The sequence below is a fragment of the Mandrillus leucophaeus genome, unplaced genomic scaffold (assembly GCF_000951045.1).
Source record: "Mandrillus leucophaeus isolate KB7577 unplaced genomic scaffold, Mleu.le_1.0 Scaffold185, whole genome shotgun sequence".
NCBI lineage: Eukaryota > Metazoa > Chordata > Mammalia > Primates > Cercopithecidae > Mandrillus > Mandrillus leucophaeus.
This window is the reverse complement of record NW_012101865.1, coordinates 1,854,581-1,877,682: the sequence shown is the minus strand read 5'-3', so window position 1 is coordinate 1,877,682 and position 23,102 is coordinate 1,854,581. Positions and strand designations below refer to the sequence as shown.

General features: G+C 56.3%; 1 protein-coding gene across 4 annotated transcripts in view; it reads left to right on the top strand.

The window, feature by feature from the left end:
* RUNX3 (runt-related transcription factor 3) overlaps positions 1 to 22,742 on the top strand; it is a 28,742-nt gene extending 6,000 nt beyond the window's left edge. For all 4 annotated transcript variants that reach the window (XM_011977878.1, XM_011977881.1, XM_011977880.1 and 1 more), the window contains exons 3-5: positions 4,587 to 4,691; positions 16,394 to 16,552; positions 21,129 to 22,742. In XM_011977878.1, the coding sequence (XP_011833268.1) occupies positions 4,587 to 4,691; positions 16,394 to 16,552; positions 21,129 to 21,673 (809 nt within the window). In that variant the 3' untranslated portion in view covers positions 21,674 to 22,742. The remainder of the gene's footprint in view (positions 1 to 4,586; positions 4,692 to 16,393; positions 16,553 to 21,128) is intronic.
* Positions 22,743 to 23,102: the final 360 nt, after the last annotated feature.

Here is a 23,102-nt window from a genome sequence, read left to right as displayed (position 1 = left end):
AGACAGACCCGTCCCCTCCCCCGCCCATGCAGCTCCTGTGGGTGGGGCGGAGACCTTCTACACATAGGAACCCAGGCAGAGAGGCTCAAGGACTTGCCTGAGGCCACGCTGCCACCCTGGTTGGTTCATGGTGGGTCCTGGAGGAGTTTCTGGAGCCCTAAAGGAAACCCATTTCCGAGACCGAGACTTCTCCCTTGCAACCAGGGCCAGCCTTCGGAGAGCCTGGGTTTACACTTCCTGGGCTCCTGACAGATTGCAGGTTTGCCCAGGGCTCCTGCACGGAGTTATATCTAGACGCTGAGAGAGAGGGATGGATGGGTTTGCCGCTGCCGGGCAGAGAGAGAGCTGGGCAGGGCCAGGGGAGCTGAGGGGCACTCAGGGCGACAGCTTTCTCCCACCCCTGCTCCCTAGGCTCCCTGTCTCCTGAGGTCCCGACGCCTGCCCCTTCCTCTCACTCCTCCTCTTAGGCCCCACACTCCTCTCCTTTGTACTTGGGCAGAGGTGGTGACAGGTTCAGAAGCTGGTGGAAGTGGCTGAGGAGTGCTGGTGACCTCAGGGGTGGCATGTGGTTTGCTACCTGGTGGGAGTGGGGGCTTCTCACTTCTCTTAGTACCTGTGTGGAGGGGCAGGTTCCGGCACATTCTGACTTTTCTGAGTCCTGCCTGGATACTGTGTGACCTGCTCAACTCACTGCTCCTCTCTGAGCCTCAGTGTCCTCATCTGCAAAATGGGAGCCATTATCTCCGCCCTTAATTTATTTAACAAATGTTGTTGAGCACCTACTATGTGCTAGATGCTGTCCTAGGGGCTGGAGACACCGCATGAACAAGACAGAAACTGGGGCCCTTGGGGAGCTTATAATCTAGTAGAAGGAGACAAAATGAGTAGATGAATTATTAAAAGCATACGCATCGTGAGAACATTCCAGCAGGTGCAGGGAATAGAGAAAGGGAGTAGGAGGGCCTGTGGTACTTCAGGTTGAGCTGCTTAGCCCTTTGTTTTTGTTTTTGTTTTTGTTTTTGTTTTCCTATGGGCCCCTCTGATATCTGGTGAAGCCCACACACCTTTCTCAGAATAATGATTTTTCTAAGGTATAAAATCAAATGCACAGTATTACAATGGAAACCAATTCTATTAAAACATAGCAAAATACTTTAAAAATTGTGGTAAATGTACTGTTTTGTTCAGTGTATTAAATAAGATCTAACATTGGGTCTAATGATGACCATGATTTTGAAGTTGTGACGAGCATAAAAGATATTTAGAGAAATCTGCAGCAACTGTAATGTGATATGTAAGTATCTGTGACGTCTGTTGGTGACAAGGTCACAGGTACGGCTGATAATACCTCTGTGGTTTGTTGCCTACGCTCATGCTTGAGAGTGATGCTAAATTTCAGTTAGAGGTTAGGGACAATACAGTTGTAATTTTTTCCTATCCCAGTTTTCAGGCTCGTTCAATTCTATGGAGCCAAGTTAAAAACGCCTTCTAGGCGTAGTGGCTTACACCTGTAATCCCAACGCTTTGGGAGGCCAAGGCGGGAGGATCACTTGAGCCCAGGAGTTCAAGACCAGCCTGGGCACATAGTAAAAGCTTGAAAAAAAAAAGAAAAAAGAAAAAGAAAGAAGGGGGCGGGGGAGGGAGGGAAGGAAGGAAGGAAGGAAGGAAAGAAGGAAGGAAGGAAGGGAGGGAGGGAGGGAGGGAGGGAGGGAAGGAAGGAAGGAAGGGAAGGAGGGAGGGAGGAAGGAAGGAAGGAAGGAAAGGAGGGAGGGAGGGAGGGAGGGAAGGAAAAAAAAATTAGCCAGGCGTGGTGGCGCTCACCTGTTGTCCCAGCTACTCAGCAGGCTGAGACAGGAGGATCACGAGCCAGGGAGGTCCAGGCTGCAGTGAGCTATGATCATGCCACTGCACTCCAACCTGGGTGACATAGCAAGACCTTGTCTCAAAAAAATAAATTAAAATTAAAAATGCCTACTTCAGATAAAGTAGATAAAGTGACCAGGGAAGGCCTGACTGAGAAGGTGGGTGACCTGAAGGAGCATTTTAGTAAACTTTCAAATGCTGCTGTGGGCCCAAGGCCCTGTGACAGGGCACTGGGGCCCATTAGTCCTCCGGGACAGAGTCTGGCCCCCAGGGCTCTGGGCTGTCTGCCTAAACTCCCCATCATAACCAAGAAGGTGCTGGACAATGCTGGCAGGGTCAGAGGCTCAGGGACCCCAGGGGAGTGCTGGGCTGGTTAGAGGAGGAAGGGGTCCAGGAGAGAAATGACCTCAGAGTGAGGAAAGGCAGTAGCGGGTGGTCGGGCAGGGAGCCCGAGGCGTCTGCCTGGCACTTCCCTAGACCATCTACACTTTCTGCTTCCAGAAATCATGCAAAGTGGCCCTGTGACCTGAGAGTGGGAGACCAGGTCTGTTCTGACCTGGGGCTCCGGGGGCAAGTGCAGTCAGAATTTCCATCCCTGCCTCAGCCGGCTGCCTTAGGGAAAGGCTTCCAGAGAAGCCCCTCGTTTCCCAGAGTCACACCTCAGTGGGTCTTGAGCTTTAAATTCCCCCTGGTGTCTCAGAGGGCCTTGAGTCCTGTGGCATGGCTCCTGGCAACCTGGCTGGTTTAATTTTGTTCTGGATTCTCCTGCCTCTGGGTCTAGGCTTTTCACTTGATCAGTTGACCTACAAGTACCCGGCCGTGCAAAGAGAACTGTGAGATACTGGTCTCCACCCTGAGCTTCATCTCCCACCTGCAACATGGGGATGTTGAAACCTACCTGCTTACCTTGGAGGCTTGTCAGGGGGACACCAGAGGGATGCGCTTGGGCAGCCTCCCTCGGTGACCATCCAGTGCCAGCCCTGGGGTACAGGTGAGAGTGTGAGACCATTGGCCCCTACCCACAGGGAGTTCCCAGACCTGTACGTGGGATCCAGAGGCAGGGATGGGGGATAAATCTGGCTTGGGGGATCTGCAAATCTCCCCCGCTCCCTGCCACCAGTCTCACAGAGCATGAGGCTGTGGATCATAATAGAGAATAGGGTGAGAGGAGGACTTTTACCCAGACCCCTAAGCTCCCAGACACGTCAGAGAATTCACTGTAGAAAGTAAAGAGAAGACTGTTGAAAGTAAATCTTCATAAACTGCTTTCTACACGGAGAAACCTGTCTAAACATAAAACGACAGAAGAACAAGAAATAGAAGTGAAAATGAAAAACTGCCCGGCGTGCGAAGGCAAACTGTGCAGGCCGGTGCCCCCGGGAAACTGATGGCCACAAATATAGCATGGAAAGTATTAACAAGCTTAATATATAGCGATTTTTAAAAGACACTAAAACCTTCACAGGAAACTAAAAGAACATGAAGCAATAATACGTGTTGGATTATGATGGATAATAATCATATAAAAAGTTTCAGTCTCACTAGTAGTAGAAAAAAAGCCAAACAAAATCAAGAGAGTGTAAAAGATCTTCCATCTTGATAGACACGTCCCTGGGGTGTGACGCAGCCTCACACGCGAGGGTGACGACTAAATCTCTCCAGAGAGTCATCTCCCTCCAAGAGGGATCAGGGCCCGTAATATGTCCCAACCCTCTGCTGCCGTGAAATCACTCACCGCTTCTTGGAATCTATTCTAAGGAAATAAGCAGAGATGCAGGCAAAGATTTTTATAAACAGAAGGTCACTTTCATTTTATTTTAAATGGTAAAAAAAAAAAAAAAAAAAAAACACAAAACCAAAAAACAGTATTTTAAAAGTTTTTTCCCCTCTCAGGAATTTTGAATGGAGACTTTGGAGCCAAATGTCTATCTAAAAATAGAACAACATTCTGGAAATAACAGTTGTGTCTACAGAAGAAATGTCTGCAGCTCCCAAATCAGTCCTTTTTCAGCTCCAGCTGCACACATCAATAAGAAATTAGCAACGATGTAAATACCCGAGAGTAAGGAGGTAGATAAATAAAAGATGAGGCTTCCTTGAGTTGAAATATTTCGCAGCCATTAAAAATGAAGTTTATGGAGTTTTAATGACGTGGGAAAGTACTTCTGATGTGATGTTAAATGAAAAAAAAAGCATGAAAATCTGTATTTTAGTAGCACTGCAACTGTGTAAATATACAAACCCATACAAAAAGAGCTGGAAGGGAAAACGCCGAATGGTAACGGTGTCAATCTCCAGCTAGTGGAACCGTGGGAGGATCTTTTCTTCTTTGTTTGTATTTTCTATGTTCTTGAATTTTTCTACAAAGATCACCAATTACTTTCAGAAAATAGAATATACCCATCCTGCTCCCCGCCGTAAAATCGTGTGGGTTTCTGAATAGAAGAGACAGCAGAAAGGCCAAGAAGCGGGGAACATAAGCCAGGGTGGCCACGGCATGGGGCAGGGAGGTGACAAAGTTGGCATCAGACCCCCCGGGCCTTGAATGCCAAGCCCAGCAGCTTGAGCTTCACCCAGAGCCCTATCTTTTGCCCAGGTTGAAAGAGGACAGAGTGCCCCTTCTTGAAAGTTAGGGCCTTCCAGGAGTAGGTACAGGTAGGAGAGCAGGGTATTGTGGAAGCTCCAGGTGCCAACTGCCTGCCTCTATCCCCCACTCTCCCCAGGGAAGAGTTTCACCCTGACCATCACTGTGTTCACCAACCCCACCCAAGTGGCCACCTACCACCGAGCCATCAAGGTGACCGTGGACGGACCCCGGGAGCCCAGACGTAAGTGCCACCGAGCCCCTGAGCCCCTGCATGGGGGAGGAGGGTCCAGTGCGGGAAGGACGGCAGCTAGGTCAGACAGATGGAGCCCTCCTGGGGGTTTGCAGTCCTTGGCTCTGTGCCCCCACACACTGTGTGCCTGCTGGCAAACCCCTAAACCATCTGGGCTTAGCATGAGTCTGTGGGAGGCCAGAGAGGAGGCCGGGAGTGGAGATGACTGTCCGTGGAGACTGCTGAGGGAGTCCAGGAAAGGAAAAGGATGGAGAAAGCTTTCAGATGTGGCATTTGTGGGGTGCTTGTGTGTTTCTGGATGGAGCTTGGGCCAGACTTGCTTTACGGTGCCCCCAGCTTCTCTGCCGGTGGCTGAGAGATGGGTGGAGGGCAGGAGTGATCAAAAGTCAGGGGCTGGCCTGGATGTGAGGCCAGGTCTCTTCCTTGGAAACTGGGTCTTTGAATCTTAGTGTGTGACTCGCTCAGGTCACCCAGAGCCCTGGCACCCAGACCCTACGAGCAGGGAGTTCTGGTCCATCAAAGCAAGTTTGTGTTTAATTCTCTCTGCTTGCTGAAAGTCAGATTAAGGCTGGGGAAGTGGGAGGGTAGGCCGAGGCTCTGTGTCCGCAGAATGAATGAGTGAATGAATGAAACAGAGCCAGCCAGCTTCCTGAGCTCCATCCACCTCCCCGAGGCATTTTTCAGCTTGGTGCACTGAGGGTTGGCCTGCCCCTCTCTTTCTCAGAAATGTGACCCTTTGCAGTTTAGAAGTCACTATTGAATGGGATCTTTGGGACAGCAGAGCCAGAGGGGTCGCCCAAGTTCTAGTGAGGAGAGAATCCAGGCCTGAGGGAGTTGGGTACCTGAATAGGACCTAATGCTGTGCAAGGTGCAGGGAAGCACGCCGGGCTTCAGTCTTCCCAGATGCAAGATTCTAGGCTGAGCAGGCCTGGGGCAGGAGGCCTCGCCCTGGGCTGGCCCCTCCCTTCTTGGGAGTCAGCTGGGCCTGGCACCCCATCATCCAATTCCTGGGCCCATCCCAGCATCTGGCCACTTGGGAAAGGCTTGGAGCTGAGCCCAGCAGACCTGGAAGAGTCTCTCTCCAGGGCTCTCAGGGTCACCTCTGCCAGCCCTGAGCCCCTGCACACATCCTCAGGCCTGCACGGTCAGCTCCCAGCCAGCACTTGCTCTGACCACACTCCTGCCGGTTCCTTCCTGCTGAGATCAGACATGGACCAGCCCATGCTCTTGGCCTTGGGCTTCATGACCCTAGGCAAGTCATGTCTTCTTTGTGGCCTCAGTTTTGTCATCTGAGAACTGGATCAGTGACTCCCAGAGTCTCAAGGCAGTGATGGCTGGGAAGCCCTCGTGAGCCGTAAACCACCATAGTGCAGAGAGCAGGTTGTGAGTCAGCCTTCCTGGCTGTGGGACCTTGGGCTAGTCATCTCCATGCCTCAGTTTCCTGAACTGAAAAATGAGATTCACACAAGCAGCTACCTCATGATGCTATTGCGAGGAAACAATGGCTAACTCTATAGAAATCTCTTAGCGGTGGGGGTTGGCGGGTAATCCGTCACTTTAGCCAGGGCTGTTATCTGCAGTGTGACCTAGGGCAAGTCACTGACCTCTCTGGGCCTCAGCTCCCTCCTCCATGAAGTGTGATGATGCCACCCACCCTGCGGGCCTGGAGGTCGGGGCGACGAGTGGACAGCACATGGCCATAGCACAGAGGGGTCCCATGAGTCACTGGGTCCGCAGCGTTCTGTTGTCCTCAGTACCCAGCCCCCTTCCTGCACTCCTACCACCACCATTAGTCAACGGTGAGCTCTCCCATGGGCAGCAGCTGGGTGGCTGCCTTGGTAATAGAACTGCAGGCATCAAGTCTCCATTGAAGGAGGTGGCAGGGTCAGCATGGGCAGGAGCCACAGTTGGGCTCAGGGTGGGGATGTGGCACTCAGGAGCCACTCCAGAAAGAGGGGAGCACCCAGTTGGTAGATGCTTGGGATAGGGGTCTTGAGGCTTGGTGGGAAGATCCCAAGGGACTGAGCAAGGTTGGCACCTCTGACAGCCCTCCATGCTCAGCTCAGCCCACCCCAGAGCCACCCACTCTGCCCTGCTGGGGCCCCTGGATGAGCGTGGAGACTCAGCCCTGCCTGTGGGAGATTCCAGCGGAATCCCCTGCCTGCTCTTCCCTGCCTGGGTCTCCCAGACCTGAGATGGCCCTTTCTGGGATGAGCTGGGAGGTAGAGGGGTGACTCAGGATGAGGCAACAAGAGGGAGGGACAGAGGCTGGGTCTGGAGACCCGTGGCATCAGAGGCCAGGCTTGCTGCACCACCTGTGACAGGTGGCCTCCCTCTCTGGGCCCCGGCAGGGGCCGGATCAATGGTTTTATTTACAGAACAGAGCAGAGATGGGGTGCCGGGGGGGCAGTCTACTAGGTCCCCCATCCTTAGGACCTGCCTGCTCCAGTCCCTGGCATATCCTGGCCCTGATATCAGGTGCCCCCCATACCCTGGGTTGCAGCCCCATTCCTTTGTCTTTGACCTTGGACAAATCCTTGGCCTTTCTGGTCCTCAGTGTCCCCATCTATAAGAGTGAAGGGACCAGCTCGGTGCCTCCTGGTCACTGAGCAACCTCCTCCCTTGTGCCAGGCCCTGTGCAAAGTCCCCATTAACTGCTCTGCTGGGCAGCCCCAGGAGAAGATAGAGGCCAGGGCGTAAAACCTCTTGCCCACAGTGACCGTCAGCACACCCTGAGGGCTCCGACCGGGGGCTCCGGGAAGTGAGGGCCACTTGGAAGGGCCTTTTCGCCTCAGTGCGCTCAGCTGTCAAATGCATGGTATTGGTGTCTGCCTCGGGGAGTCGCTGTGAAGGTTGACTGGGTTGACCATGGCCTGGCCCCAGGAAGTGCCCCACAGCCTTCGTGGGTTGTTACAGGCCTTTTGTGCTCCTGGACTTCCTTTCTCGGCTTTTTTCCTGTTTTGCCACCTCCGACCCTCTGAAATCTGAGCCTGCTGTGGGGTGAAGTGGGAGTAGGGGCTGGTCCTGGAAGCCAAGGACTGGGAATCTGTAGATCCCTGAGGCCGGCTGTGGGTTCTGTGGCCAGGTCGTTCCCCTCTGGTGCCCTGCAGAGCGTGCCCGGCCTGCAGCCAGGTGGCCAGCTGGGTTTGAAGGCTGGCTTGGTGGCTTCCTGCCTGTGTGGCCTTGGTTTCTGAGGTTCTCAGTGCTGGTGTCCCTCAGAGTCACTGGGGGCTGGTTAAGAAGCAGGTTGCTGAGCCGGGTCCAGGATCCCAGCAGGAGGGGCTGCGACACCTGGCAAGTCTGGCATGGACCACGGTGGGGGAACGGACCTCACTCCCACCTAGCCTGTGCCCGTTACCCCCTGCCCTCCCTCCCACACCCTGCTCTGGCCACCCTGGCCTCCTGGCTGGTCTTTGAACTTGCCAAGGACACTCCTGCCTCGGAGGCCTTTGCACTGCTCTTTTTTCTACCTGAAACACTCCTCCCCGGACACCCCCAGATGCATGGCCCACTCCTTCACACCCTAAAGCCTCTGCACTTCTCAGCAGCGCCCCTGTTTCAAGTGGCACACACACACAACCTTCCTCACCTCTCCCCTTTTCCTTCCTGGCTTTAAGGTCACCCCGAGCACTTACCACTACCACCTTCTAAGGTGCTACCTAGTTCGATAATTTGTTTCATTTGTTATTCATTGCTCCCATTTTGTTTTGTTTTGTTTTTTGAGATGGAGTCTTGCTCTGTTGCCCAGGCTGGAGTGCAGTGGCAAGATCTCGGCTCACAGCAACCTCCACCTCCCAGGTTCAGGAGGTTCTCTTGCCTCAGCCTCCCGAGTAGCTGGGATTACAGGCACACGCCACCACGCCCAGCTAATTTTGGTATTTTTAATAGAGCCAGGGTTTCACCATGTTAGCCAGGCTAGTCTTGAACCCCTGACCTCAAGTGATCCGCCCACCTCAGCTTTCCAATGTGCTGGGATTACAGGCGTGAGCCACTGTGCCCAGCCCCCTATTGTTTATGCTCTACAAGGGCAGAGTTCTTTTCTCTGGTTTGCCAGGCCTTGGTATAGCTAGACCCCGGGAACGCAGGCAGGAGCCCTTCATAGCTGCTCCATAAATCGTTGATGAATAAGCAAATGATTCATTAATGTCATTTCGGGTAGTGCGAAGTCCTATGAAGAAAAACAAAGTTGGGAGAAGGAGTGGAGGGTGCAAGGGATGGGACAAGGGGTGGGGCGGGGAGGCCGCCTGAAGAGGTGACCTTCAAAGGTGGCCTCCAGGGGCCTGAGGTGGGCAGCCAGCAGAGTGGCCGCCAAGGGTTTGGCGTGGGCAGGAGGAGTGACCCTAAGCCCACAGTTGGGCCTTTGAGGGCCTTAGAGTTTCTGCAGTTTCTTCCTGGGCCGAGGAGAGGCAACTGCTCCAGGTCCCTGGCTCCCAAGACCCCCACAACCTCCCGGAGTGTCCGCTGGGCCAGGAGCAGGGGAGGGGAGTCTGCCCAGCAGGAGGGAAGGGGTTAACCACAGACCTCCCGGATTCTCCTAATCAACCCCAGGCCGCTGGAAGCCCCACTTGCAGCCCCGGGAGGGAACCGCTGGCCTCCCTGCCCGCTGGCCCCCGGCCAGCCCGTTTCCCTGCCCAGCCACCGACCCGGCTTTCATCTGCTCACAGGGGGCCGATTCACAACAGACCACCCCAGGCCCGGCACCCGCCTGCGATTCCGCGAGGCTGTTAAGAGTCGGGTGTAAATCTCCTGACAGGCCGCAGAGCCGGCCTCGGGCCCGGCGCCCCACCCTGCTGCTGGGCAGACAGTGGCTGCTGTGTCTGGGTCACAGCCGCACCAGGCGGCCAAGAAGGCTGCCGAGTGGCTTCAGATGGGTGAAGGGCCTGGTCATTGGAGCCCACACTGTCCCCAGCCCACGATGCTGTTCCTGTGGCCCTGCCCGACTCTGCTTCTCCCAAGAGGCTGGACACTGAGCTGGCCTCTTGCCTGTCGGACCTTACGGCCAGGTGACCCAGCTCTTCTCTCGTGGAGGTCTTGGGAAGCGATGACCTTAGCAGCTGGGCTCCGTAGAGTGTGTGGCCTTTCCGGGTTTGAATCTCAGGGATGCCACACACCGTGTGACCTTGGCTGTGTGCCTCCACTTTTCCATCTGTAAAACGGGGGTGATAGTCACAGCCTATCAGAGGGATGAGACCCTTGGAGACGAAATGCATGGCCCACCTTGCACAGTGCCTGGCACATCATGGATGCCTGCTAAAATGGTTGCCACTCCTATCATAGAGGCTTGTGTTGGGCCTGCATGGAGGCAGGGGGTAACCCTGATGGTCTCTTGGTTTCTCCAGAGGCACCTGGTGGGGGTGGGACCCCAGGCTGGCCAGGCTGGTGGTGGTGAAGGATTCCCTGGGGACAGTGGTAAAGGAGCCCCAACCCAGAATCCAGCCCTGGTCCTCTAGCTCCCACACTGTGTGACCCTGGTGAGTCCCCAGCCTGGCTGGGGCCCAGCATTCCTGCCCCCTCTTTGGCCTTTATCATATGCCTGTGAGGTTGGTCACCCCCACTGCACAGATGCGTCAAAAAGGAGCTGTTTGCCTAGGAGCAGATGGCCAAGTCAGAATGGGAGCCCAGAACACCTTCCTCGAAGGCCAAGGCCTGGCGGGCTGTGTCATTGTTGAAACCTTTCCTGACCCTCGGGGGTTAAAGGTGTGATCTGCATTTTGCAGATGAGACAGCTGAGGCCCAGAGGGCAAGAGTGACTTGCCCAAGACCATGACCACGGGTGGGTGAGAGCTGCCTGGTATGAGCTTGGGGCCACTGGGTCCTTGGGAAGGGAAGGCTGGGATCTGCCCTCCATAAGTGAGGGCTGTAGGCACTAATCCAGGCCATGCTGGAGTTGCTGTCTGATCTGAGCCCAGCAGCTGGAGGCTGACAGCAGCCAGGACAGGCCCTGAGGGCCAACACGGGGCTTTCCCCAGCTGTCTCCATCCTCTGCTTTTAAAAACATGTGGCCTGTCCTCCATCTCGTCGGCACCCTCAGGGGTTAGACAGTATGATAACCACTTTACAGATGTGGAAACTGTGGTCCGGAGGCAGAGAGGGACTTGGTGGGCTAGAGCAGGGTTTGACTGGAAATTGCACTCTCAACCCTGAGCTTCAGAGCAGGGAAGGGCCCCTGGTGGAGTCCACTGAGACCTTCTCATCTTCCTCTCCCAAGTCTTATTCTCCTGGGCCTGATGACGGGGGCTCTGGGCCCTGGGGCTGGACGGGGCCCTAACACCTATTGTGGAGTCCTGATGGTCAAAACACAGGCTCTAGGGAGAGCAGGTGGCCATGTGTCTTCTGCATGACCTTGAGCTCACTGGCTGTCCAGAGCCTCAGTTTTTTCACCCATATGATAGGATGGGGGCAGACGTTACTTAAGAGGATGTTGCAAGGCGAAACAAGACGGTTCGTGCCAGCAGCTTAGACGCTGCAGTGGAGGAAGCGCCTAGGGAGCATCTGCTGCCGTTTTGATGACTTCCACTCCTGCTGGCCACTGCTTTAAAGGGCAGTCCTAGCCTGCAGAGGTGCGATGGGGGCTCTCTTGTGGGAGAAAGGGGGCTTCCTGGAGGAGGGGCTCCTGGACTGGGCTTCACAGGACAGGAAAGCATTTCTGGCAGAGGCTGTCCTGAGCTGAGGCTCTGAAGACTCGGGGGCAGAGACTCTTCGAGAAATACTAGGAACAGCAGCAGCAGGAAGAAGTGGTAGTGGGTGGGCCCTGGGGCCAGCAGCCTGGCCTTCTTTTCTTTTTGGAGCCCCTCTGACCACCGACTGATCTTTGCTACCTTAAATCAGCCACTTTCAAAAGGAAGAGGCCTCAGTGGGCAGACTGTACAGATGGGAAACTGAGGCGTACCAGGACTGGGCCCCAAGTGACGGAGTGGGTTAGGGCCAGAGCTCCCCACGCAGCTCTCGCTCTGGGTAACTGAATGAAAGAGGCTTTTTCTGAAGGCCATCTTCTTTCCTCAGGCACAGGAACTTCTGTCCTCTTCCCAGTGTGAGGGCCCCAGCCCCGTGGCTCTGAGACTCTCTGGCGCCCTGGCCACGTGGGGCCGCCTTGGCTCCCCTCTGCCCCTCCCTGGCAGTGGCTCCAGCGTTCCACAGTAACAAGGAAGCAATTTCCGAAGTGCTGCTGGACTCCCCTCCTCCGGGAAGTCTGCCCTGTGGAGGGCAAGGGAGCATATGGCGGGAGCATGGGTTCTGGGGTCAGATTACCTGACCCGCAGCCTGGGTCCTGGAACAGCCGCTCAGCGTCGGTCTCATGGTGAAGCCTCAGTGGCCCCTTCTGAACAATGGGAACAAAAGGGAAAGTGTCAGGAAAAGAGCCCTGGGCTTGGAGTCAGGGGACCCGGGTATGAATCCTGCTTTGCTGCTCATGCTCTGTGTCCCTCACATGACTTTGGCATCCTGGCCTCCGCACCCCAGTCTCCAGCATGGGGATGATAGTTCTGCTTCCTTTGGGCATGAGCAGAGATAAAAGCGATGGTCATAATGGTGGTGACCCACGTGGCTAGAAAGTGTCCACACCTTAGGCCAGCACCTCAACCCACAAAGACAGTGTGATGGGGACACCGCAGCTTGGGGTGGGGGAAGGGAGTGTGACTTGAGTGAGACCACCAGACTACAAGTGGCAGGACCCGTCCTCGAACCCAGGCTGGCTGTGAACCCCGCCCTCTTCCGCCAGGCCGCGGGAGTAACTGTAAACACTCTGTGTACACTGTGTGACTCAGAAACAGGGGACTTTATTCTCCTGTGACGAAAGTGACAAGGCCTGAGGTTTTGCACCAGCCCTGTTGGCTCCCTTCAAGCTTGTGGCTGACTAAGACACCCAGATCCTTTGCACTCAGGCTGTCGTCGGATCAGTCTGTGGTCCCCACATCCACATGGCGGGCTTCATGCCTGTTAAGATTCTTCTGCTCACTTGTCCCCCAGCTCATCCACATCTCCCTGCCATTTCCAGTGGCCTCAGGAGCAAGGACAACATTTCCTCCAAGCCCTGTTAGGGCTGAAGACTGGGTCTGGAATTGGAAGCTCTGGCTGTACTGGGCCTGCCCTCCTCAGGGTAGCAGTCAGGTGCCTTCCAAAAGGCACCCCTTCCCCATCCGCCCCAGGCCCCACCCATCCCACTTGCCCCATCCCCAAGGGCATCTGAGTTTGCAGCCGCCGCCGGCTGAACTCGCCCCCAGGCCATGTTTTCCCCTTTGTTGCCAAGGGTCCCGGGAGGCAGCAGTGGGGGGCCTGGCCAGAGACCAAATGGTCTTATTCCTGCCACCAAGTGGCCCATGGATTCCTGGTCTGGGGCCTCATTGGAGGAGAAGGTGGGGCTCCCTGTTCTTGGTGACTGGCTGAGCCCCTGTGGCTCCCAGGCCCCCTGCTTTCTTTCTGAGGCTCCCAGATGCCCGTTCAAGCTTCCAACACGGATGTGTAGGGAGCTTAGGGGCCTACAAGTACCAGAATCCATTGCATTCCCATTCTGAAAATCAGAAATCAGGCCCACGCGAGGCCTCAGGCTCTGTCCCCTCATGCCCTACAGTGGTTGACAGTCTTTTCCCACTTTTCGAGTCCCCAGGAATCACATGTCCAGGCCCCAGGAAGCGCAGTGAGTTCTGTTTTACCTCCCATCTACATCTTGCCTCTTCTCCCTCTGCCAATCTAGAAAATGCACACATCACTCTAGACCCAAGGCCTTAGGCAAACCTTCTCTTCCCCCTCAGCCCCTTCCACATCTTTTTTTTTTTTTTGAGATGGAATCTTGCTCCGTCACCCAGGCTGGAGTGCAGTGGTGCAATCTTGGCTCACTGCAACCTCCGCCTCCCGAGTTCAAGCGATTCTCCTGCCTCAGCCTCCGGAGTAGCCGGGATCACAGGTGCCCACCACCATGCCCAGCTAATTTTTGTACTTTTTTTTAGTAGAGATGGGGTTTCACCATGTTGGCCAGGCTAGTTTCAAACTCCTGACCTCACTCAGGTGATCCGCCCGCCTCGGCTTCCCAAAGTGCTGGGATTACAGATGTAGCCACCATGCCCGGCCCACATCTTCTTTTCTAAAGGGTCCCAGGTCCAGGAAATCCCACCCTCTGCTCCACGTGTGACCTCCGACAAGCTTCCTCGCTTCTCTGCAGTTGCAGTTCTCTTACTTGTAAAAGAGGGCCTGGCCACCCTGCCTGCCTGGCAGCCTCCCTCCAAGTCATGTGAGGCAGAATGGTTGTGACCATGTTAGGGTTGATCAGCCGAACCCTGGAGTGCACAGTCCTCCAAGGGAGCGGTCCTTTCCTCAGGTCAGCCCTGGAGAAGCCGCAGCCACTTGGAGGGTGTGAACAGGGACGTTCCGGGGAGCATGGTGTGTAAGGGAACTAAAGGGGAAGCATGGGAAGAACTGAAGTGTGAGTGGAGGGGACAGCGGAGTGAACTGTACCTCCAGTGGCCAGCAGGAAGGAGGGATAGCAGTGTCATCCTCATCATTTTGCAGATACTGAGTTTGAGCTCCAAGGTGTGCTACTAAAAAAGCAAGTTACAGAATGACATGCCCAGGCTGAGACCGTTCAAGGGAGTTCCATGAGAAACTTACTCTGCGTTTTCCATTCCTGGAAGATGAAAAATGTCTGGAAAGAAACTGGTCACGGTGGGGACTCTGGAGAGGAGCTTAGAGGGGTGGAAACAGCCTTATCTGTAATGCTTTTATTTTTGTAAATATTCGTATGTTGCTTGTGAAATGTAAAATTAGTAATTAAAAAAGTGTGTGTGGCAGGGGAGGTCCCTGCAAGCTTGACGTCACTCCAGAAGTGTCCCTCGGCCTCAGCAGGCTGCAGGAGGGTGGGGGCCTGGCCACCTTGACCCTCCCAGCACCTCTGAGCCCTCGGATGTGAGACTGGGATTCTTCCTGTGTGGGCTCTGGCAGATAGGGAGTGGGAAATGCTGGCAGTTTTCTCCAGGTGTGACATCTCGTCCCTGACCCCAGCTTTCAGGCACAGATGGCCGTCTAGTCCCTCACGCAAGCCCCCTACACCTCTGGCCAGCATCCTGGTGGAGTTTTTTTCTGCCGGAAGCCCAGAGAGAAGGCATGTTCTGGGGATCCCTGAGTGACTTAGGGCTGGAAAAGCCTGCAGTCCCATCCTGGGGCCACCTCCCACTGTTCTTGTAGACATGGGACACAGTGTGCAAGGCAGGCTGGGATGCTGGGAGGCAGAGGTGGGCAGTGCTCCTGGGTTCTCTCCCTGCCTCCCTTGGGGGCATGAGCCACTGTCTCATGTCTGTTGCCTCGGTTTCCTTTTTTAGATCTAGGGCCCTCGTTCTGTTGCCCAGACTGGAATGCAGTGGTACAATCAGCTCACTGCAGCCTCCACCTCCTGGGCTCAAGTGATCCTCCTGCCTCAGTCTTCCCAGTAGCTGGGGCTACAGGCTTGTGCCACCCCACCTGGCTAAGTTGTTTTTTTTTTTTCAAATTTTTATACAGACAGGGGTCTCAATAGTTGCCCAGGCTGATCTCGAACTCCTGGGTTCAACTGATCCTCCCACCTCAATCTCCTGAAGTGCTGGAATTATAGGCGTGAGCCACTGTACCTGGCCCTCAGTTTCCTCCTCTGCTAAACAGTGTGTTGTAGAGGTTTAGATCACCGCATGTTATAGAGGTTTAGATTACCATTTGTTGTAGAGGTTTAGATCACTGCGTGTTGTAGAGGTTTAGATCACGAGGTTTAGATCACTGCGTGTTGTAGAGGTTTAGATCACCGGGTGTTGTAGAGGTTTAGATCACCGTGTGTTGTAGAGGTTTAGATCACTGGGTGTTGTAGAGGGTTAGATCACAGTGTGTTGTTGAGGTTTAGGTCACCGGGTGTTGTAGAGGTTTAGATCACAGTGTGTTGTAGAGGTTTAGATCACTGCGTGTTGTTGAGGGTAGAGGTTTAGATCACCGGGTGTTGTAGAGGTTTAGATCACTGCGTGTTGTAGAGGTTTAGATCACAGCGTGTTGTAGAGGTTTAGATCACAGTGTGTTGTAGAGGTTTAGGTCACTGCGTGTTGTAGAGGTTTAGGTCACTGCGTGTTGTAGAGGTTAGATCACCGCGTGTTGTAGAGGTTAGATCACCGCGTGTTGTAGAAGTTTAGATCACTGCGTGTTGTATAGAGGTTTAGGTCACCGGGTGTTGTAGAGGTTTAGATCACTGCGTGTTGTAGAGGTTTAGATCACAGTGTGTTGTAGAGGTTTAGATCACCGTGTGTTGTTGAGGTTTAGTTAGATCACCGGGTGTTGTAGAGGTTTAGATCACAGTGTGTTGTAGAGGTTTAGATCACAGTGTGTTGTAGAGGTTTAGATCACCGTGTGTTGTTGAGGTTTAGGTCACCCGGTGTTGTAGAGGGTTAGATCACAGTGTGTTGTTGAGGTTTAGGTCACCGGGTGTTGTAGAGGTTTAGATCACAGTGTATTGTAGAGGTTTAGGTCACCGGGTGTTGTAGAGGTTTAGATATGCGGGGCAGGACATAACAACCATTCTCTGTTCAGAAAGGCGTTTGAAAACCTCTGGAAAGAGGCTGGTGGTGACCTCAGGGTTCTCCCAGCAGAGAGCTAAGGTCAGACCTCAGGAAGAACTTCCCAGCAGAGTGAGGCATTTCTGTCTCCACTGAGACTCGGGAAGCAACGGCTGATGGGCTCCCTGTGCTCTGCAGGGCACCGGCAGAAGCTGGAGGACCAGACCAAGCCGTTCCCTGAACGCTTTGGGGAACTGGAACGGCTGCGCATGCGGGTGACACCGAGCACGCCCAGCCCCCGAGGCTCACTCAGCACCACAAGCCACTTCAGCAGCCAGCCGCAGACCCCAATCCAAGGTACGGCACAGAGGGAGGGCTGCAGCGGGGCGAGGTGGGGGTGGAGGTCCTGGATGTGGTCCAATCTGCCCCAGACCAAAAGCCTGTCTGAGGATCAGTCACTGCACCCCCTTGTTTTGTGGAGGAGCTGCTGGTGCTTATTGGCACCTGCAGACAGTTCCTCTGGGCTTGCTGTGTGTTGGCCGTCATTCATTCACTCAGCAAACACTTACTGACGTTACTGGCACATGCCCGGTGCCTGGCCCCAGGAATCTGCATACCAGGAGTTCACTGTGCCTGGGGAAATGGGGTTAACCCCATAGTGCCCCTATTAAAATTGGGGCATGACTTGTCCAAGGAGCTGTGACAGACTCGCCGCTGCCATGTACAGTTTCCCCACCCCTGTCCTACAGCCTCCGATTTTTCATCCGAAAGTGGATTGGTGGCGGATGCCTCTGCCCAGGGCTGGGATGGCATTCAAACGACATTACTGCACTCACACAAACTTTGCACACTGTTAAGTGACATTCCAACCTAGAGAGGCACATAGCATTCCTGGGAAAGGTCTCCCGCCCTGCCCAGCGCTTCCTCCCAAACAGGAGGAGCTGAGGTGGAAGGGAAGACACAGCCGGGGTCTCCCTCTCCACTGCCTAGACGGATACAGCAAGCACAGCTGCAGCCACTCCTCAGGCGGGTCTTCTGGAGTTACCGAGGTGCCTGGCGCGTATAGTAGGCACTCGTTAAATGGCTGCTGGCTGCATCTCTCCTCTGTTCTCTCAGTCAGTGAGCTGGGGACACGGGAGGCTGCGTGCACAACCAGCCCTCGGGCTAGGTGGGGTGCCAAGGGTGCTTGGTGGCCTGGTGGACGGAGGCAGGCGGCTGGCTGCCATCACTGGCTGTGCCCATTCTTTCTCAGTTCCCCCGGGCCTGGTTAGAACCCCGTGGCAGATGAATGAATTGAGAAGCCTAAGAGGTTCAGAGCCACCCTCGGGTCACACAGCCCATCTGTGACCAGGTCCAGAGTCTCCACAGTACCTGTTCCCAAAAACTTTCTGTACCTCTGAGGGGACAGACAAGGGGGCCTGGAAAAGGGCTGCCAACCGGTCTGCCTGCCCCACCCCCTTCTCCAGTGCCACACTGAGGTGGGGGCCGACTGGGTCCCTCTACTGACATTGTTCCAAGCATAGTGCAGCAGCCGGGGGCTTGATGCAGGCCCTCAGTGTGAAGAGAGGACCCCTCCCCTTCTGGCCGGAGCTCAGGACTTCCGGCCTTGGTCCAGCTGAGACACCAAGGTGGGCAGAAGCCCTAGGCCCAGCCTCTCTGAGCCCAGGAACTAGTGCATTTGAGACTCTCAGTTCTTGAGCCCATGAGTTGGAGGTCTGTTCTTAAGAGGCATCGGAAGGAGCCCTGTACGCTGTGCTCACGCCCACCCCTGCCCCATAGCTGCCCCTGCTCCTGCTGCCCACAGGCCAGCATCTGTCGAGGTGTGGTAGCCTGAGAGCCAACCTTTCCCCGCCATGGACAGAGCCAGACCAGGGGATCAGGGCCCAGCGGGGGAGCCAGAATCCAGGAGGTGGGGTGAACAGTGGCTTCCTGTCACCAGCCCCCGTGGAAGGAGAGCCCACATCTGCCCATCCACCACTGGGTGGGCACAGCTTGGGAATCAGTGCCTGGCGCCACAGCAGGCACAGCTGCTGCTTCCACCCTGGGTTGGGAGGAAAGGAGCCCCAGCCTGTGTGGGGCAGTGGCTGACTTCTGCTGCTCTGCCTGCTTCTTCCTGAGGCCTGGCCCCGTCCCTTGCTAGCCCCCCACAGCACTGGGCCACAGGCAGCCAGACCTCTCCGTCCTCAGGCCTATCCCCTTTGGGTGAGAGAAAGGGCCTTGGATGACCAGGACAGGCAGGAACATGAACTCTGCAGTCAGCTGGACCAGGCTAGGAATTCAGGTTCTGCCAGGCATTGGCTGTGTGATCTCAGACAAGTCACTTAAACTCAGCCTCAGTTTTCTCATCTGTGAAGTGGGGAGAAGGAGGTCCCTAACAAAGAGGGGTTGCTGGCAGACCCAGGCTTGGGAAGACTCTCACAGGCCCCCCTCCCTCTGCCCTCAGACTCCCTCCTGGGGATCCCCCTCGGAACACCCCACTATCACTTCCCTCGGTGCCTGTTAACCGCTTTGACCCCCCAACCTTGGTCACTGGCAAGCAGTGCAGAGACCCCGGCCCCTCCCATACCCCAGCCCCAGCCCCCAGCCGCAGCCGCCCACAATGGGGGCTTCTCACAGCTGAAAGGGCTCATTCAGCCACCACGCAGCAGCCGGGGCAATCTGGAGAAGAAAATAAACATTTCCTTCCACTGTTGGGATTGGCCGCTCGACAGTGCCCCGGGCAGCTCGGGTTTCCTGGGGCTGCGAGGCTGCGGGGTGGGGGTACAGGAGCTCCGAGGAAGCTGCTGGGGGCTTCTGAGGGAGTGCTGAGGGCAGGTACTTCCCCCACCACCCCGCAGGAGAAGTGGTGCCCCTCAGGAAAGAGGCTGGAGGGGACGGTGGCAGGTCCAGGGAGGCCCAGCCCAGCGCCCTGCAGCCCGCATGACCTCTGAGGGGCACAGTCCTGCTGTTGCATCCTGGGGTCTCCGTTCGTTTCCTTCATCTTGAGAATGGGGTTCCCATCAGGCGGCCAGCACCCACTTCCACCCCGCCCGTCTTAGCTGTGCTGACGTGCCCGGCACCTGCAACGGGACCTCTCCCACCGAGGGGCTCCCCAGATGAAAACTGGCAGCCAGGCGCCTCGGAGGCTCTCGGCGTCAAGGGGCAGGGACCTACTAGGGAGCATCCCAGATATCCCAGAAGGCCCCCGCCACCCAGACTGCTGTCCCCACATCGTCTTACCTTAAGCCAGGAGCCTCGCTCCGTTCCGATCCACGCCCAGGGCCGGAGTCCGCTGCTGAGGGAAACATAACGCCAGCTGACGGGAAAACCCCAAAGCCCCGAGAAGTTCCAAGTCCCAGCCTAAGTCACACAGCATCTCAGGCTTATAACTCTCCGTCCTCAGCCAAGCCTCGGCATGGCAGGCAGAGCCCACCCCGGCTAGCACCGGCCCTTATCCTTTGGTGGGTGACACAGAGGGGTTGCTGGCTGGACAGACTGCACCTCTGGACCACTGCTAGGGGCTCATCCACCTCCCCCAGCTGCCAGAGTACAAGGGAGGCCCCACACCAGGGCCTCAACTTGGCAGGGCCCTGAATAAGCCAGTTCTCCTGGGTACCCAGAGTAAGAAGCACCACAACCACAGTGGCCTTGCAAAGCCTCATGGACCACTACTCTGTGCCCAGTGCCATTCTAAGTACTTGATGTGTATTAACTGAATCCCAATGAACTGTTATCGTCTCGTGTTTTATATGGGGTAACTGATGCACAGAGAGGCCCAAGGACACAAAGCTAGTAAGTGTCCAAACCAGGATAACTGTCTGGCTCCAGAAGCCACACAGTAAGCTTTGATCCTGTGCTGCCTCAAAGACGGACAGCTCCCACTCATGCATGTGCTGGGGATCAGGACCAGAGACCCTAAGATTGTGTGCCAGGTCCATGTGCTGTGTGACCCTTAGGCAAGTGCCTCACCGTGTCTGAGCCACAGTTTTCCCACCAAGGGTGTTAGACTCAATCCCCGAGCCCTTTTGAATGCTGAGGTTTTGGGGGTCTGTGATGACAAAAGTGGGGGACAGAGGATGGAACACCCTTGCCTTGGAGCCCATTGAGAAGCCACATTCCCGGGGGAGCAGGGGCAGGGTCTGGGCTGGACACTGTGACCAGGTCGGGGTCTGGGTCCCCAAGTTTGTCTGACTGCTGTCTCACTTTGCTGCGGAGGCAGGTGAGGGTGGCATCCAGTGACTGTGTGGCCACGAGTCAGCTCCAGAGACACAGGCCCAGGGTGAGGTGGAGGCCAGAGCTGCTCTGACCTCAGTGCCCACAATCCAGGTGTGAGCGCACAGAACCGCCGTGTGCTGTACCTGGGCAGGAGAGGCACGTGTGTCCCCAGCAGAGGCCTTGTGATGAGAACCAGTCCCTTCTCTGCCACAGAGACTCAGTCTTGCTCTCTCTGCCTCCATTTTCTTGTCTTCAAAAGCGGGTTCCAACTCCCAGTCTCACACGGTCATCGGAGCCCTTTACACATCCACAGCCTTGCCAGCTGTTAACACAGGCCGGTGGGGAGAGGAGCTCGCCTGGGCAGGGCTGCTGGGAGGCCTGAGCTGACCCTGCCCTCAGCCCCACCGCCTCGTCCTAGGCCTGTCCTCTGCGAGGCTGGGCAGGAGGATTGAAAGAGAAGACAAGAGCCCACCTGTCTTCTGCTGCTGCTGCCGCCGGTGGGGGTGCTCCCGTGGCCCCTCTTGGCCCAGGGCACGCTTCCACCAGCTCCCCGGCAGGTCTGTGTTCGGAGTCCTGGCAGGGGAGTCCCTGGGCAGCCTAGGGCAGGAAGAGGAGAGTCAGGTCTAGAACTAGGGGTCCCCCAGATGGGCCTTGGGAACCAGAACCCAAGGGCATTCTTCAGGAAGGCCTCCTGGGGTTGTCTTGAGCTGCAGCTGACCTCTTCCTCGCTGTCCTCCAGGCACCTCGGAACTGAACCCATTCTCTGACCCCCGCCAGTTTGACCGCTCCTTCCCGACGCTGCCAGCCCTCACGGAGAGCCGCTTCCCAGACCCCAGGATGCACTACCCCGGGGCCATGTCAGCTGCCTTCCCCTACAGCGCCACGCCCTCGGGCACGAGCATCAGCAGCCTCAGCGTGGCGGGCATGCCGGCCACCAGCCGCTTCCACCATACCTACCTCCCGCCACCCTACCCGGGGGCCCCGCAGAACCAGAGCGGGCCCTTCCAGACCAACCCGTCTCCCTACCACCTCTACTACGGGACGTCCTCTGGCTCCTATCAGTTCTCCATGGTGGCCGGCAGCAGCAGTGGGGGCGACCGCTCACCCACCCGCATGCTGGCCTCTTGCACCAGCAGCGCTGCCTCTGTCGCCGCCGGCAACCTCATGAACCCCAGCCTGGGCGGCCAGAGCGATGGCGTGGAGGCCGACGGCAGCCACAGCAACTCACCCACGGCCCTGAGCACGCCGGGCCGCATGGATGAGGCCGTGTGGCGGCCCTACTGACCGCCCCGGTGGACTCCTCCCGCTGGAGGCGGGGACCCTCACAACCTTCAAGACCCATGATGGGCCAGCTCCGGCTCCGAGGCTCCGGGCAGGAATGGGACCTGCGCTCCAGGGTGGTCTCGGTCCCAGGGTGGTCCCAGCTGGTGGGTGGCTCTGGCTGCATCTGTCCAACCACATCCGTGTACAGAGGTGTAGGGAACCGCCCCCACCCCCGCCCAGGACACCACCTCGCCCAGATCCTGGCCGTCTCATCCCACACTTCTGTGGGGAATCAGCCTCCTGCCAGCTCCCCAGAAGGACCTCACTGTCTCCAGCTATGCCCAGTGCCCCATGGGGCCCGTGTCTCCTGGGACAGAGGCCGTCTCTCTTCCAGAGAGAGGCAGCGTTGGCCCACAGGATAAGCCTCAGGCCCTGGGAAACCTCCCCACCCCGCACCTTCGTCGGAGCCCCTACACCCCTGGGTCCAGCCCTCTCTGCATTTACACAGATTTGAGTCAGAACTGGAAAGTGTTCCCCGCCCGCGCCGCCCTCGAGCGGGGTTCCCCTCGTACAGACGGGGCAGGACCCAGCACGCTGCTGGCAGAGATGATTTGAGAACACATCCAATCCAGTCCCCCCAGCCCAGCTTCCCTCCATTCCTAACTGTTGGCTTTCCCCCAGCCGCATGGGTCCCAGGCCCCGGAGAAGATGAGTCTATGGCATCAGGTCCCTAAACCCAGGAAAGCACCTACAGACCGACTCCTCCATGCACTTTACCAGCCCAATGCATCCACCCTTTGTTCTCTTGCCGGGGCTGGGTGGGTAGGAGGTCCCCTCTCCCCTAGGTGGTCTCATAATCTCCATTTGTGGAGAAAACGGGGGGCCAGATAGGTCCTAGCAGAAGGCATTGAGGTGAGGGGTCACTTTGGGTCAGACGTCAATGTCCCTGTCCCACCTAGGTCCAGCCAAGCTGCGCCTCATCCCCCAAGCCTCGTGGGAGGATCCAGCCAAATCTTGCAACTCCTGACACACACCCGTCTGTCTTTAACCTGTTTTGTGCTCTGAAAGCAAACAGTCCTGAGCAAAAAAACAGTTTTTAAAACTGATTTTAGAAAAAGAAGCTTAATCTAACATTTTCAAACACAAGGTCTCCTACAGGTATAGCTCCGTGATTATGAGTACCACCCTTGCCCCCTCTCCGCCCCCCGCGGAACCCCAGCTACCTCCTGAGGGTGTGGGGTTATCAGGGTCTCAATACTTTCTCAAGGGGCTACACTCCCCACCAGGCAGCGTCCCACCAGCCTGCACCACAGGCATCCCTGGGAGGACGACGGAAATGCTGATGAGACGCTGGGCGCTCTCCTCTGTGGCTCTAGGACATCTGTCCGGGAGGCTGTGCGGGGGTGGGCAGGATGTGAGAGGTGGGGAGCACTGGCTGTGCGTGGCAGAA